Genomic DNA, 16,925 nt, shown 5'->3' on the forward strand with positions numbered 1-16,925 from the left:
ACAAATAAGACTCTCACATCTCATTTGCTCTGGAGACATTTAGAGTTCGTGGTTGTTAACATTTAGGGCATAACAAAATGCGATTCGATTTCAATGAAAACGACTCACTTAAGTAAAAGTACATATGACATTTTGTGAAAAATTTATGCATGATGGAGAAAAAATAAAGATCAGGATTCAGTGTACAGGGATTACTGTAGAACACGTACAAATTTCAAGACAATACAACCATCGCAGGTCAGTGTAGTCAAAGAAATAAAGAGTTTTTGATCGAGAAGTGTTGTCAGTGTCTCATCACATTGAAGGAATATAATTCATCAGTTCATCGAGAAAAAATGAAATAAATAGAGAAGAGTTTTGGAAAAAATAATCACAGATTAGAGAAGAGTTACTGATATTAATCAACATAATTATTAAATTATCGAATGTTTGTTTGTTTGAATTTCACGCAAAGCTACATGAGGGCTATCTGCTCTAGCCGTCCCTAATTTAGCAGTGTAAGACTAGAAGGCAGATAGCTAGTCATTACCACCCACCGCCAACTCTTTGGCTACTATTTTACTTACGAATAGTGGGATTGACCGTCACATTATAATACCCCCACGGCTGAAATGGTGAGCATGTTTGGTGTGACGGGGATTCGAACCTGTGAACCTCAAATTACGACTCGAGTGCCTTAACCACCTGGTCATGCCGGGCTATATCGAGTGTCACCAGGTTCACTACAATAATTTTCTGTGATTTCAGAACACTTTTTGAGTTCGATACAGAAGTATACAGGATTTTTTGTTTCTTCTGTCACCAGTTTACTTAATAAATGATTTTTTACCACATATTTATCGATGGATATATATATGTATATATATACCCCCACCATCTTTATAAATACTTTTTTATGCGCCAGTTTTTTTAGGCCCATTAATTAGTTAGTTGTACGGCCGCTCATAGTAACAAACGTGTCAATCAAAAATAAAATGAAAATAAAAAGCGAACAAAAATATCATCAGTCATGTTGCAACTGGCCTTTATAATTGCGGCTTCAAGTTCCTTGTGTATTTTACACAGATAACTGAGATTTAGTCCACATGTTTTTATCAGTTTCTTACGTTGGGATCTAACGTGACTTCGTGGACTGCGTGTGTTGACTGTGAATCCAAGGATTTGTAGCTGATGTTCATTTAGCACAAAAATACTTTGTATACTTTGGAGCCGTGGGTGTTATACAAGAATGACAATAAAATTCCACTATTAGCGCAGATCGAAGTAGTTTAAGAGTTGGCGGTGGGTATTGAGGCTAAGAAACTGACATTACTTCTTTTAATAACGCTAGCCAGAAAAAAAATTTGGTCCAATGAGAGTCTGGCTTGTAATACTTAATTAAATTTTAAGAAAAATATTGGCCATTGTTGTTTTCACAATTAACTAACTATTCAATTATAACCATTGATTATAAAGGCAAATAATTTACAGTAACGGACCTATTAGACAGCTCTGAGAAGCTAAATGAAATGCACAGCTTGCTATACACCAAAATCATTTTTCACGAAAATACAACAGACAAGATAATCTTCCTGAGAAGATAATCGTTTGAGTTACTACGTTACAGTAAAGCAGTTGGGCACCAAATTGTTTAAGAAAACTAGCTTTACGTTTCACTGTGTGATATTTACCAGATGCAGAGAGAGTTAAGGCAGAGAAGACAAGTACAGTAATACTGTTAAGAGTGCTAATAAAAAGTGCTTACAATTAACACTGAAGGACATCTACCCTTCATTCCACGTATTAGCAAAAACGCTGGTGGTTGTATATTATCTTCAGTGTACAGACCATGTACGATCAAAGCTTATTGATTGTCGATAATAGATTATTTAGCCAAACAGCTTCAGAATCTGATAGAATAATAGAACAAATAAACAATAAAATAACACATATGCTAAATGTTCAATCAGAGACTTTAAGCTTCAGGCATATTTATCTCTAACTTAAAGCTTCTGATAAGAGTGAGACGAAAAAAATGGCTGCCAGTTACTAGCATTTGCCACCTATACGGCTATTATTAACAACGGGTTTAAATGTCACGGTTATAATATAATGAACGCTCTTCAAATGAAAGTGCGGAATATGTCCTGTAGTTTATCATAGCTCAAACCTTGGACCTCCAATATTACGGAGCGTTAAACATTAAGTTGTACCGAATTCCTGATACGCACCACTGATTATTCTAGTAAAATGTAGCTCGTCTGTATTTTTCTGTTTAAGCTATGCAGCCTACTGAAGTTTCATTCTAAATATGCCATAAGAAAAATGTTACATCTCATATGCAGAACATTCATTTAGACAGGTGTAAAGGTCAAACAATATCTACGACTGTATTTTGTTTCACGTCACTATAATACAACAAACACAACTACAGGCATTTAGATGTTGAAAGGGGAAAAATAAGTGCAATAGTTTGCAAAGAAGTCCACAGCAGGATGACATAAGTTACACAGAGGTAAACAAATATAAATATCACCTGAATTCTTCTAGAGGGATAATAAAATACCTAACTCCCAGACATCCAAGCAAAGCTGTTGTAATTTCTAGTTATGGACGAAGCTAAATTATTGTTTAAGAGTGAGAGGAGAAAATTTATTGAAGGACTTGCAGTAAGATTAGATACAAAGTTTCAAGGTTCTATGAAGTGCTTGTATTGGTGATACAACTATAGATAGTAGTGGATAGCTGAAACATGTAAAATGTATCGACCCACTTCTGAATCTATATGAATGAATTCTGATGCATAGAAAGCATTGAAAAACTATGGGAAATCAGGTTTCAAGAAAATTGTGGCACACAAAAACCATCTCAATTCAACGCTTCTAACTTGTGAAATGTTTATTACAGAAAAATACACACGCATATATAAAAATAACCATGCAACATTTCGGCTTCCCACTTTGGTCTTCATCAGGTAAGAGGAAATAACAATAATTTGACACATTGGAGAATATAAGATTAAAATAATGTTCTAATCGCGGGAAGCGAGAACAACAATAAACTCAAGCAATAATATTGTTGACTATTTACAAACTTTACTACGGAGACAGGGAAATAAGATTAGAACACCCGTACTTTTTGGTTTGCTTTTATCACAATTATTTTATTTCGTATAAGCATCCTATTTAAAAGTGGTTTATTATAAATTCGTATTTTAGTATACGAGTAAGTAGCTTTAATATAAATTAAGCCTAAAGGGGTGACTGTGTTATATTTAAAACGGGGACCATTTTTATACTTATGTGCCTATTTTCTGTAATAAACAAGTCCTTAGTATGATGATATAAGTTACATAGAAGTAAACAAATAGAAACATCGATTGTAATTTGCAAGGTAGAGGCAATGAATAAAAATTGGCTATATTCATCATTTCTGCTAGTTGTGATGGAGATATTTCTGATGGAGATGTAATTATAACTCTCATCTCATAGAGCCTACAAAGAATCTAAGAGAATTCTTAGTTTTGTAAACCAAGCTTTAGCTAAGCTGTTCAGTTCTTGATAGAAATAAAACTGTATATCTTGTTAATAGAACAAATTGTCAGATCAAAAACGTCTAAAAATGTTATAATCTTATAACATATTAGTGTTGATAATGTCAACAAAACTAGGTTAGAGAAGTAACTTTAGAAAAATATTTTTAACCAGCATGGCATATTGAATTCCATAGTGCCTACCTAATCAAACTTTTAAAAATAAACTGGTAGAAATTGTTAAACCACAGGTGATCTGATTACGGCAGAGCAGATTATAAAAGTGAATAAATAATTTAAATGCATTTATAATGGGTGATTAAGGACTTTAAATCAAAGCGTCATCCTCTAGAAATAATAGGTATATAAATAGTTTTGAGCAATTTGGATCTATTAATTTATTTCTCTGTCTGTATCGCCTATACGATTAATTATTTTTTTCCCAACAAACTATGGAATTACAGAAGAGTTAGTATGGGATTGAGAGAGGTGATATAATAATTACGAGAAGAAATAATAGACTGAAACAATATTCGTAATCCCATTGCGAATAGAGAACTGAGTTTCTATCTGGAAATACTTCAGGTATTTTATAAAACTAAGAAACTGTAACTTTTATGGAAAGGATAAAAGCAATATTGAGTAGAATTAGTACATTGTAAGGTATTGTAGTATATTTTTTGGAGACTAATATACATCAGTAATATCAATATTTTCATTTCTCCTCTTATTTTATGATATTTATGTTTGTATTTAGAATATCAGAAATATTGTTATATTTGCTCCTTAAGGGGCATATTGCAACAGTATGGCATGAATTGTAAAAGTTTTAATGCGTGTAACTGCATACAGCTGATTAATTTAAAAAAAGTTTTATCAAATAGTCATCTATATCATTTACAGCGCATTTTTACCCACTTGTTGATTAGCCAAGTTTTAAAGTATATTTATATGTATTGCATATATATCAGATTTAATGTCTGACTATCAGTAATAAATAACAATTGGAAACAAATGTTTTTAGAATTACAATATGATCAACAGAAAAGCAAGGAAACTTAAATTTATTACTGTATGATTGAGTCATAAAGAAGAGGAGTATTAGCGAACTAAAGTTTAACTTAGAAAAGAAATCAATGTATTGTGAGTAAAGGTAGAACTTCGAATGAAGCAATACTTTGTTGATCATGAGCTAAAATACACTTAACATTACTTCAAAACTTAACACCATACTTGAATGAGAAAGTTTTCTGCAGTTGAAACGATGCATCTTCAAAGGAATGTGAAAGATCCAACAAAGAGTCATGTTCAGTACATCTTTAGTCTTTAGTCCTTAAGACACTCGACTCGTAATCTGAGAATCACAGGTTCGAATTCTCGTCACACCAAACATTCTCCCCCTTTCAGCCGTGGGGACGTTATAATAAGCGGTCAATTCCACTATTCGTTGGTAAACGAGTAGCCCAAGAGTTGGCGGTGGGTGCTGATGACTAGCTGCCTTCCCTTTAGTCGCACATTACTAAATTAGGGACTGCTAGCCCAGATAGCCCTTGTGAAGCTTTGCACGAAATTCTAAACAAACCAAATCCAAAAAAGTCAACAACAACTCCAAACACTGAACTTAAAATGAGAATTTCTACAAGAACATTAAATATCATCATCAGTAAAAGTCAGCGGTGTGAGGCCAATCAAGCTAGCTAGCTAGCTCAAGTGACGTGTGAAAATATCAACTTACAATTAATTTGTTCGTTGCCGACATGGCTTGTCGATAATATATTCATTTCTTGATATAAGACTCAGTATTATTTGTAAGTTTGTAAAAGTGCTGTATATAAGCCATTATTTCTAATAATTATTATAATAAATCGTATTATTTTGTTTGTTTGTACATTAAAATATACTCTTCAAAAAAAGAAACGCAAAAGGGATATTTTTGTTATTTTAAAGAGAAATATATGTAAAAACGTCACAAGCTCAGAGTATGTGATGTTACACGTGTTAAGGCACTGATTGTCAGACCAAAATGACAATAAAAGTTGTGCACTTTGAAAACGGAGGAATACATCGGATTTTTCGCCAAAACGCATTCGTGTCCATTAAATTTGTTTGAGAGATCTGCATGTTCTGCAAGTGCAACATGTGCAAAATCCCTATAAAAGTGACGGGTTCTCGGTTTCCATAGCTCAGTGTTAAGCCACCGACACGCAATACAGTTACGCCAAGACTGACTGAAGCACAACGCAACAACGTCATTGGTCGCTTGGAAGCAGGCGAATCTCGATCAGATGTTGCCAGAGCTGTGAATGTCCACCCAAGCACCATCACAAGGCCATGGAATCGTCACCAACAACATGGATCAACTCGTGACCGTCCACGATCTGGCAGACCTCGTGTGACCACGCCCGCACAAGATCGCTACATCCGGTTACGTCACCTTCGGAATAGGAACACCACTGCGACGTCTACTGCCTCAACCATACCAAGGCTGCGTAGGATTTCCGATCAGACCGTACGCAACCATCTACGAGATTCTTAGGCCCCATGTGCAACCCATCATGGTGAACGTCAACGACGTTGTTCAACATGACAACGCCCGTCCTCACACAGCCCGACTCACCACTGTCTTCTTGAGACACCACAAAGTTCTTCCCTGGCCCTCCAGATCACCAGATTTAAACTACATCGAACATCTTTGGGACGAGTTGGACCGACGTCTGCGACGACGACAACCTCAACCGCAGACTCTACCTGGGCTTGCAGCAGCTTTGCAGGCTGAGTGGACAGCCATTCCACAGGATGTGATTCGTCATCTCATCGCTTGCATGGGCAGGAGATGCCAAGCAGTTATTGTTGCTCACGGGGGGGGGCATACTCGTTATTGACGTTGAGTGACGTTAAACTTTAACTAGTGAGCGTGGACCTCGCCTTTGCAGACTTTGGATGTTCAGCAGTGAATGTGCAAAGTTTCACACATGTCATACAGAACTACCCGGAATAAACTTGTTAACAATATGTCTCAAATTTTGCCTTTTGCGTTTTTTTTTGTTGAAAAGTATACATTTGTGTTGAAAAAGAAAATTGCGTGTATCAATCTTGTTAGGAAACACCATAAGTTTGATGCATATTTACATTCAATGAACTTCCAAATTCAAATTTAAATTTTCGGTTATTTAAAATAGTAATACGTAACAGATTTAATGACACAAGCTATACTGATGAGTTTTAAATTGGCGAATATGCTGTCCACAGCATAAAATATAGTGAATCAAAGAATATATGATTATATTTTTAATTTTACTGTTCGTGAAACAAAAAAGAAATCTGTAATATAACTACTAAAACTGTATTTTCTACTCTAGTGGTACAACGATGTGTCTGCGGACTTAAAACGCTGGACACTGGATTTCGACATGTTTCAATTACAAATCACTCAACATAATGCATAATCACAGATAAGATGAATATATGTTTAAATTTATATGTATTTCCTTTCAGATCCGGGCACAAGACAGGTAAAACTTTCGGCGCCTGTCCTGTGAAAGTGGATTTTCTCGGGGCACTCCCTTTCTCCCCACATATAAATCTCAGGCATTGGATCTTTAGAACCCAGCCAATGAAATACTTTTCTTTTACCCAGCCCTGAATCAGGCCGTTTAAAGCTGATATCTCATCCGTTTTTCGGACTTCGGGCTCTGGACTGATTTAATTCTCTTGTTTCGCCCCTCCCCCTTCATTTTCTCACCCGTCATTTTTATGATGCCCCAATACACTTCATCACCTTAAACAAATCAAAGTAGAATACAGGTAAATTTCAAAGCAAAATTAAATAATCTTTCATGTGAGGGGACGAAGAGGAACCACAACGTACCTGACCACACCTGTTGGGGAGAGAATTCTCACTTTACTGACTTCTCTCTCTCTAAACTAAACCCCTGCCAAGTTCGTTTTCGTTTGCGTTCGGCACGCGTACTGGGCAGAGCAAACGTAACCTATTGTGTTGTTTTGTGCGTAATTACAAACAAAATTTATACTCATTCGAAGTGTCTGTACATGCATATCCTGATTTTTTTTTCAGTTTTCGTTTTTGTCATCTGAGTCTGTGTTGTTATTCACTCTTTGTCATTGGAACATGAGTATTTATCTATTTTCTAATTTTAAAAGTGCTAAGCTGGTAACGTGTATGCAAGCTATTTCAGATTTTACGTAAAGAAAAAGGAAACTGAAATAAAGTTTGTTATTATATTCACTAATATGTGAAGTATTCCTAACATTCAGTAAAACTATTTCTGAAAAATAGACACCTTTCTGTTAATTTGTTAGTTAAGCATGTAGTAGAATTTGTTGAATGCGTTACTACTAGATATTTTAATATGTTGGAAGTTATTTCATTGCATTAGAAAAAGAATGAGGCTTAAAATACGAGTCTTACAAAATGATCTCTGTTTTAATATAACTATGACAGTAAATAAGGTTATTTCCTTCTTTGCTGCGTATTCAACATCAAAAAGTAACTGTTTAAACAGATTTTCTGCACAAAAGTCCTATTTTTCATTCCCATCAGGCTGCTCCAAAGTTACTGATGTAATAAGGAGCCTTCTTCTCATCTTTGTTTATCTGGGAGGTCGTTAAACGTCATGTTTTTGACGTAAAGGTCTCGTGCTGTATACAGCTGAGAACACTAAGCTGACGTCTGGCCGCGTTTGATAGATGGCAGGGTTAATTAATTTTATGTAAACACCAGAAACGGAGATAACGCCCCTAACTGCAATTTCCCACCGCAAATCAGTGTTATGTCGGTACCACAATAATCCATCATAACTTGGCTCTCGTAAAATACTTGGTATTCGTCCCACTGAAATATTTAATTATTCCAAACTTTTCTGTCGCAAAATACGTGTCACATATACACAAGTATTATTAATTAATTGATAAGCACACCTTCAGAAGAGTTAAGACCAATTGGTTAAAATTGAACTTAACGTTCGTTAAACACGGAAACAAGAAATTCGGTAACGATTGGTCCTTAATTCTGATTTATTCGGAGGCTTATTTGATTGGTTTGGTTTGTTTTGAATTTCGCGCAAAGCTACACGAGGGCTACCTGCATTAGCCCTCCCTAATTTAGCAGTGTAAACTAGAGGGAAGGCAGCTAGTCATCACCACCCACTGCAAACTCTTGGGCTACTCTTTTACCAAGAAATAGTGAAATTGACTGTCTCATTATAATGGCTCTACAGCTGAAAGGGCGAGCATGTATATGAGCAAAAGTATTTCCGAACAAGGAATTGTGAAATACAAAAAATTAGGAATAATTGCTATCATACATATCTAATTCCAGTTAATAAAAATCTAACAAAAACTTTTACTAACTGTACAATGAAAAACACTTGCTTAGAGATGGACCATTTGACGCTAAGCACCCGCGACACAAGTACAATGTAATAAACTTTATTCCTGTTGTAAGGAATAAACCGAGGTGTCTTAACTGGATAGTCTGATGTAATTGTATTAAACTCTTCCCGTCAACAACTACGAGGTTTTTAAAAATAATTAAAAGAAAGTTAATTTATTGTGTTAATTAAAGGTTAATGATTTATTATACCATAGTCGAACTTACTGTGGTTGAGTTGAGATGGAAGCAAGAAAGAGCTTATTCAATTAACTGCTTTATCACTAGCAAGTCTGAGGACTTGCACTGCTAAAAACCGGGTTTCGTTACATGTGGTTGGCACAGCACAAATAACCGATTGTGTAGCTTTGCGCTTAGCAACAAGCAAATAATAAAACAAAGTTTTTTGTTGTTGTTTGACCTAAAAATATTTGAGATCGTTAAGTGCAAGAAATGTTTACGTTAATTAGGTTCAAACATTCTAATAATATAAACTGGGCTGTATAAAAAATGGTAATTTGGGCTTATATTAGTAAAAAAATAGTAAATTTAGGTTTCCTGCAGCATTTGGGTTTTTGAAGTTTCTACAATATCTCACTTTTGGTAATATTTTTACATTTAATCCACCCTACTCCTACCTCCTACCTCTCCATATCATTCTACGGAGCAGAAAATCCTGAATTCATTCCTACTTCATAGAGTTTTTTATTAAAAAGTAAGAACTATATCTTAAAACAACACACATTTTTTCCTAAGTAACTGGTTTCATAAGTATAAATGCTTAGGCATACAAAAGCACACAGAATTGACATATAAAGCTAGTACCAGATACAAACAACAAAAACTTAATAACCTTAGTAGGACCACTGATTAAATTCAAAGACAAGTAGTAAATAGAATGATATATCAGTGTTAATATTTATTTGTTGTAGACATAGAATGTGCAAAGGTTATTGTGTTTCCTTTCCGACAATACTTCTATACATCTTAAGAAAAGCAAAATTTCCAAACTTTGACTAAAGTGTTAGAGAAGTTAAAAGTATTAGCTTAGGAGTAAGAAAGGAAAGAACAAATATATATATACTATGTGTGTTAAATTTAACATGTAAAAGAAATAGTGTTTGAAAAGCAGCGTGTCTAGTTTTGACAATATTTTAAAACAACTTTTCGGAAATCAGAGCTGAGAAGGCGAAAAGCGTCACTCATAAATGACAGACCCCTGACAGATAAAGCTATGGTATAAAGTGTATCGTACAAATATTAAAAATTTTTAGTAAGGCTAACACCTGTAGAAGCTGAGATATATTATCTCTCAAATTTAACTTCTAGACGTAATTAGAATTTGGAAGAAGAATTCCAATTTTTTGTTCGTCTAGTAATTTTAAACTAGCCATTCAAAGATTCCTCGTGTCCCTCATGAAGAGGGTTGAGTTCGTTATATGAAAATAATTTTGGAACATTACTACGTCGTTATAGTTAATGTTGCTACGTTCATTCATACTTTATCTGACAACAATACATTTTGACCACATCTATACAGTATAGGTTTCATTGCATTATTCTCCTTCTTCATGCTGTCATGTACAAAGCAAACTGTTTCTCCCTGCATTGTTTCCATAATATATCTAGTGTACAAGGACGACGTTTCGTCAGCGCCAATTTCAATGATCGGTGACTTGATCGGTAAGTCTTAGTATAATAATATAGTAACATGAATATTCATCTCATTCTCGGATGCTTGAAGTTTGTTATGATTGAAAGAGAAATATGACTGAAAGGCTTATCTACGTAAACTCATACAATTTTGGTCTCGTTATCATACAAAGTCGGTATATTTGTGTGTTACAAAGTTTCTAAAATGTTCCTCTAATAGCAAATAGTATTTATATTGACCTTTGCATACAATCTCCTGATTTCTCATTTGCCCTTGACACAGTATTGACGACCATGCTGTGAACCACTTCTAGAAATACTTTCACCCATTGACCAGAAGAAAATGGCACGGGATTTTTTTACAGTTATTAAGGTAAATATATGGTTCGTCGAATGTTACTACGTATTGTCATTTTTCTTCGCTTAGGTACTCCTTGTGGTATATTCAGGTGAAATGAATTACCTCGAGAACTATATATTGGGCTACTCCATTAAGCAGGACAAAATATAGTGGTATATTAGTTATGAATGTTTGCTGGTTGATCTTATGTATAGAAATAATAGAACTGAATAAAACTGTAAGACACCACGAACACAATATTGGGTAATTCAAATACAAAAACACAGGGTGTGCACTTGCGCGGAGAAGTCAATGATTGCCTTTACTGGATCAATGTATGGGTCTTCAGGTTTCCTTCTTTTGAGATGAGTTCCTGGAGAACTGAACGTGTTGAATACAAAGTATAACTGCTTAAAAACGAAGCTTCCAAATCACTAGAAACCTCTTTTTCTTTATTTATGCTTATATAACCATGTGACTGGTTACTCTCTCAAAAGATTCCACGAGTGAGACGTACAGAGGTTACTCAATCGGCCAGTGGCCAGCAGAATAATTTTTGCAAGTAGAGTGGGCAACACCTGATAAGTAAAGAGAAGACTAAGCTACATGGCAACGACAACTCTATGAAACTTTGAAGCTTACACGTACCATTTTATCTCTCAAATAGTCTAGATTGTATTTTATTTGCCTGCTTTCTGTTTGTTTCCTGGTTAGAAGGTTTGAGAAGTTTATATATATATAGAGTAAAACTTCACACGCACCTAGACAAATAAGTGTGTGTGCGTTTTCGTATAGCAAAGCCACAAAAGGTTATCTGCTCAGCCCACCAAGGGGAATCGAACCGCTGATTTAAACGTTGTACATCCGGAGACATACCGCTGTACTAGCAGGTGGCAGACAAATAAGTCGTAACCACTTAATTCTAAAAAAAACACCTTTTTACCCTAATAAAGGATGTTACTGTCAGTAATTACAAAAACAAAATAGAAAGCTTAGAAGTAAAATGAATGGTTCCGTCTTTATTATGATGGGCTTTAACAGAAAAATGGTAACATCAGTGATTTTCAGATTGTGTATAATTAAATATCAGTAAGAAAGAAAGCTGTTCGAGCAGTTTTTCAAACATCACTGTGGCCAAATAAACCTGCTACAAAGGTGGAGATGTCATATAGCAACAGATGAGGCGGAACTTTCCTCTAAGCATTGGCAATACGAATGGCTATTGGTTTTGTAGGTATGGGTGGAGCAGTTGAGTTCACCCAGAGATCAAGGGCGTGGAATGAGCAATCACTGGTGATGACAAATTTGACTCCCCCTACTGTCACAGTAGTTAAATATGATCTCACTAGGGGGCGCGTATAAAACACTATATCTGCGGCTGTAACTTAACCAGTGGGAGGGAAGAGGTGATGATAGGGACAAGCTGGGAGCATACAAAGTACTTTTTAATGACTGTGTTATGGTTAACAGTAATGGATTTAATTACACTTCTTAAGATGTGTACGTAGATGTTAATCTCTCGTAAACACTTCTTTAGTTATCTATACATAATCTTGGAATATGTACACAGATGCCAATCTGTTGTCAATAGAAACTTCTTAACCTGTTATATATTCACGCACCTTTTTAACTGACTATAAAAAACAAAATTATTACTAGGAGTCGATTTCAGAATGAAATTTTCTTATTGTGTTTACGTAAGAAACAATAAAAGAGAAACTAAGTTGTCATACGCTGTGTTTCTTAGTCTCCTGCTCTACATAGGAGAACATACGAACAAATATGTTCTTATTTTTGCTGAAGTGGCGCTTATTTCATTAGCTTCACCTAGATGGCGGGACGACACTAAGGCAATACTGGATTGTGTCTCTGTGTGTGTGTGTTCTTATAGCAAAGCCACATCGGGCTATCTGCTGAGCCCACCGAGGGTAATCGAACCCTTGATTTTAGTGTTGTAAATCCGTAAACTTACCGCTGAACTAGCGGGCAATAAAGGAAGTTTAATGGTTGTTTAATCCCTGACAATAAAACAATGAATACAGTAAAGATTTAGAAACCCTGTGGAACATACTCAATAACTTATGAAGGTTTGATAGTGGTCAAAGGAGCTTAGGAAAGTATTGTCGTCAACAAAGAAAGAGACAGACATAAGATATTTTATTGTGTAGGTAAATTATATTTTGTTATTTTCTCTAAACTGTGTCTTCTGAGGAACGAATTTTACTTTTCTATTCTTGAAACATATATTCAATATTTTTTATTAAGAGAAAGTTCACTGATTACATGAGACCTGAGCGATTGTTTATATATAATTGACATAAAACTATACACAAAGCAACGAGGCCTTTTGATTCCCAGCTTATCACAAGAAAAGGGAGACAGTTTCTTCACAGTTTTAAACTTCCAGAAACAGCGTAGCTTTCTAAACCTTTTCGTTTTGAAAATTTTAGATCGAATTACTCATGTCTTACGGTCTGATGATAAAAAACAAACATTTTTTGTAGAAGACACTAATACTTTCGGTTTTGTCATGAGAACAAACGATTTAGCATGCAATTTTATCTATTTTTCTACCTGCCACCTTTACGTAGCTTAGGGATAGACAAAACAATGAATCGTGTTAGAGCATGGTAATGCATAATTGTTTAAATATTCTTTTAAAAAAATTTGATTTTTCACACATTTTATTCAATTACAAATAATAACGGATATTAGGCGATGAAATGAAAATGTAAAATCATATATAAGCTATGAGTATATAAAAAACATGCACTTCTATATCACGCATGCCATACGTTGTTGTATGCAGGTGTGCGCCATTTACTAACAACGAGAGTTAACTTTAACCTTTATTACACCTACATTTGTACGCGATAGATTTTCATCATTTTAGGCTTAAATATCAAGGATTTAAAAATTACCGTTTGATCAAAATGAGAGAGAAACTAAAGTTTCTGAAAACAACAACAACTCTGAAATAATTGTTTCTTCTCCTTTTAAAAAAAGTATGACAAATTAAATCATAGAGCAAAATTTCTAAGGATTATCTCGAATGAATGGTTGTCATTTTATTATTCCGTTATTACACGGTAATGTCAATATTTTAGCAATTACACCCGACTCATTATGTATATGAAGTCATTTTCAGATCTTACTTAACTATATTCTTTCTCCTCTGACGCCTCCTAGTGGCACAGCGGTATGTACACAGACTCACACTGCTAGAAACCAGGTTTCGATACCAGTGGTAAGCAGAGCACAGATAGCCCATTTGTTTAGCTTTGTGTTTAATTCCAAACAATCAATCATTTTCTGATGACACCAGAAATTCATGTAAACTAGTAAGTTCGGCTAGCAATAGGACTGTTATTAGAACCACAAATATTTCTTCCATATCAAATTTTATCAAGCAATTATATATACTGTGTTTCAATCTTGAGTAGTGCACCGTAGATACAAATTGAAAACAGTCTGAGTCGAATGTGATCCCATTTATCGAAAATATATTTTCAGCCGAAGACACGCATGTAATTTAATGAGTTATTCTACAAGTTGAAAATGTTTCGGCTGATTAATTGATTTGTATGAAGCAACATGTTACTCTCAAAACATCGCTGATTCGAACAGAACATTAAATGACTCTAAAGAAAGCAGGTTGTCCTACTAACATCTGAGACGAAGCCAAACATCGCAGAAGTAGACCACCCCCTGCCTCGTTTGTTTCACTCCTACATGGTGAGATCAAGGTGACAAGACAGAGGTGTCTTGTAACGAGGGAGAGGTCTTTTCATCCAGCTGCCGCTTCTCTGTGAGAGTTCGAAGAAACATAAGCCCACACAGATGTTATGGAACTGTTCAGGAACAAGGCACAGAGACAAAATGTTACAAGATATATTCTGCCTGCAGGTTGAGGCAGCTGAGTATATCAGGAAGCTGTGATTTTCTTGGTTATCTTTCCTATTGCACGTAATTAACAGTTCTTCTTGAAAGACGGTGATGTGGTTAACGTCATTCTCGTACTGTTTTAACATTTTACTAACTTTTCTGCGATTGTACCCTTTAGAAAATTATCCTGGTCAGTGGAGGCGGAGCTTGAAAGTATACGCGTGTTTTCTTCTCCCCCCATTACACAGTTGGGGATGCAGTTGGATCTAAATGCTGTCGTCTTCGACCACAAAATAAATATGTTTAACTCGTTAGCCCCAAAGACCTGCGCCGTTACCATTAATCCCTTGATAACCGAAACTACATCAGACCCTTACCTCGCGATAACAGACCAACAACCCAGTCTGCCTACATTAGAACTGGCAACAGGGACCGCAGTTCGTACTTCAGAGGACTGTTACTATGGCTGGGCAAGTTCGCCTCTGCAACCTTCCGTGGTTAGTCACAACTCTAGATCTCTGGTCAAAGACATGGAAGGTAAGGTCTTATTTTCGTACGACACCTCTGCCTACTTCATTTGTTTAGTAAAATGATTTAAGAACTTGTCAACACTTTTGTATACGACAGAAACACGTTAACTTGTTAATATGTTCTGTATTTTTATTTCTATGCATTTGTAGACTGCACTAGTTATAGCACATGTAGTGTGACATGTTCATCTTCAAGAGTTCTTAGGAATAAATATACTATCAATGCTAACAGCCATTCTGTATCTTTAATTTGTAATCATGAAACTTTTTCTATTATTTTAATATTTTTAGCTCTGCTATGGTTTCATTTTAATACGTACAACCCCAATTCATTAGTAAGTAATAATAATTCTATCTGTTTTTACTAAATTGTGTCTGCAAAATTTGATCTTGGGGCTAGATGGTACTTAATAAACCATTACTGTCTATATTGAGAATTTCAAAGATTTTAAACTGCGGAAAACATTTATAACTACAACAAAAAACTGGGCTTTATACAAAACTTTTCAAATGTTATTCTTATATTTACTGAATTTTTACACTGCTCTTGTTTTCTGAGAAATAAACAGATGTTTTTAAACAAACAAAACTTTCTCAGTAATAATATACAGAATATGCTACCATGAAAGTAAGCGTAGTTTAAAATAAAATAGTGATTAACTTGTTATGACACATAATATAACAGTAGAGTAGTCTTATAAGTTTGCACTTTTTAAAAAAATTGTTTTTGAAATATAAGATTCTCTCAGATAATACTTTGACTAAGAGAATATCAAATACTATACGTATAAAATTGAGAACGAAAACTGTGGTGTTAAGGTTTGAAACACACAGTGCTAATACTGGTAATATATCAAAATACATGGTGATAAGGCTGGTAGAACATTTACAATACATGTTGTTTACACTGGAAAAATATTTTAAACAATGGAATGCTAAACACTGTTAGGTTGCCATGATATAAGAATATGTTTGTAATAGTTCGAACAAGCTTATTCCGATAACCCAAGTTTATATATAAAGCTTTACTAGTTACCAATTACACTTTAAAACGGTGAGGAATATATAATAGACTCGACTAAATTCAGCCTACTTATTAACTTACAAAGAAATTAACTAAAACAATAACCCATGAAGTTTTGTAGAATACAATTCGAAAATGCTGTCAAAGTTTTTGTTTATTTCGAAGACTGTAAAATAATTACGTTTGCGAAGAAAACAAAGAAAAAAAAGATGCTTCAAAACTCCAAACGAATAACATGAAGATTTGATTTGTATTATCTTAGCGCAAAGCTACACAATAACTTATTTGAGCTTTGTCCATTGCGATGAATCAAAACCTAGATTTTAGCCCTTAAATCCCGAAGCTTAGCGCTGCTTTATAGAGAGATGAATATAAGGAGCGTCGATATTTAGTTATACTATTTTAATAGTTATTTCTATGCAAGTTTGGTGAATATGAATACATTAGGCTTAGCAAAAGATCTTGGATTTTAATTTGTATTCATAAGTTTTATTACTTTTATTTTATTTTAATAAATTTAACAGTGTTATTTTTGTTGTTATTACGTATGGTAATCAGTGATATTTAAAAAAAAAAGAAAAATTATGTAAAAC

At 34.6% G+C, this 16,925-nt stretch overlaps 1 protein-coding gene across 1 annotated transcript in view; it reads left to right on the plus strand.

Annotated features, from left to right (window-relative positions):
• Nucleotides 1-14,638: 14,638 nt before the first annotated feature.
• Nucleotides 14,639-16,925, plus strand: part of LOC143238315 (T-box transcription factor TBX10-like) — a 46,575-nt gene continuing 44,288 nt past the window's right edge. The window contains exon 1 of the mRNA XM_076478417.1: nt 14,639-15,315. Within this exon, the coding sequence (XP_076334532.1) occupies nt 15,033-15,315 (283 nt within the window). The 5' untranslated portion in view covers nt 14,639-15,032. The remainder of the gene's footprint in view (nt 15,316-16,925) is intronic.

This window comes from Tachypleus tridentatus, chromosome 13 (genome assembly GCF_004210375.1).
Source record: "Tachypleus tridentatus isolate NWPU-2018 chromosome 13, ASM421037v1, whole genome shotgun sequence".
In the NCBI taxonomy this organism is placed as follows: domain Eukaryota; kingdom Metazoa; phylum Arthropoda; class Merostomata; order Xiphosura; family Limulidae; genus Tachypleus; species Tachypleus tridentatus.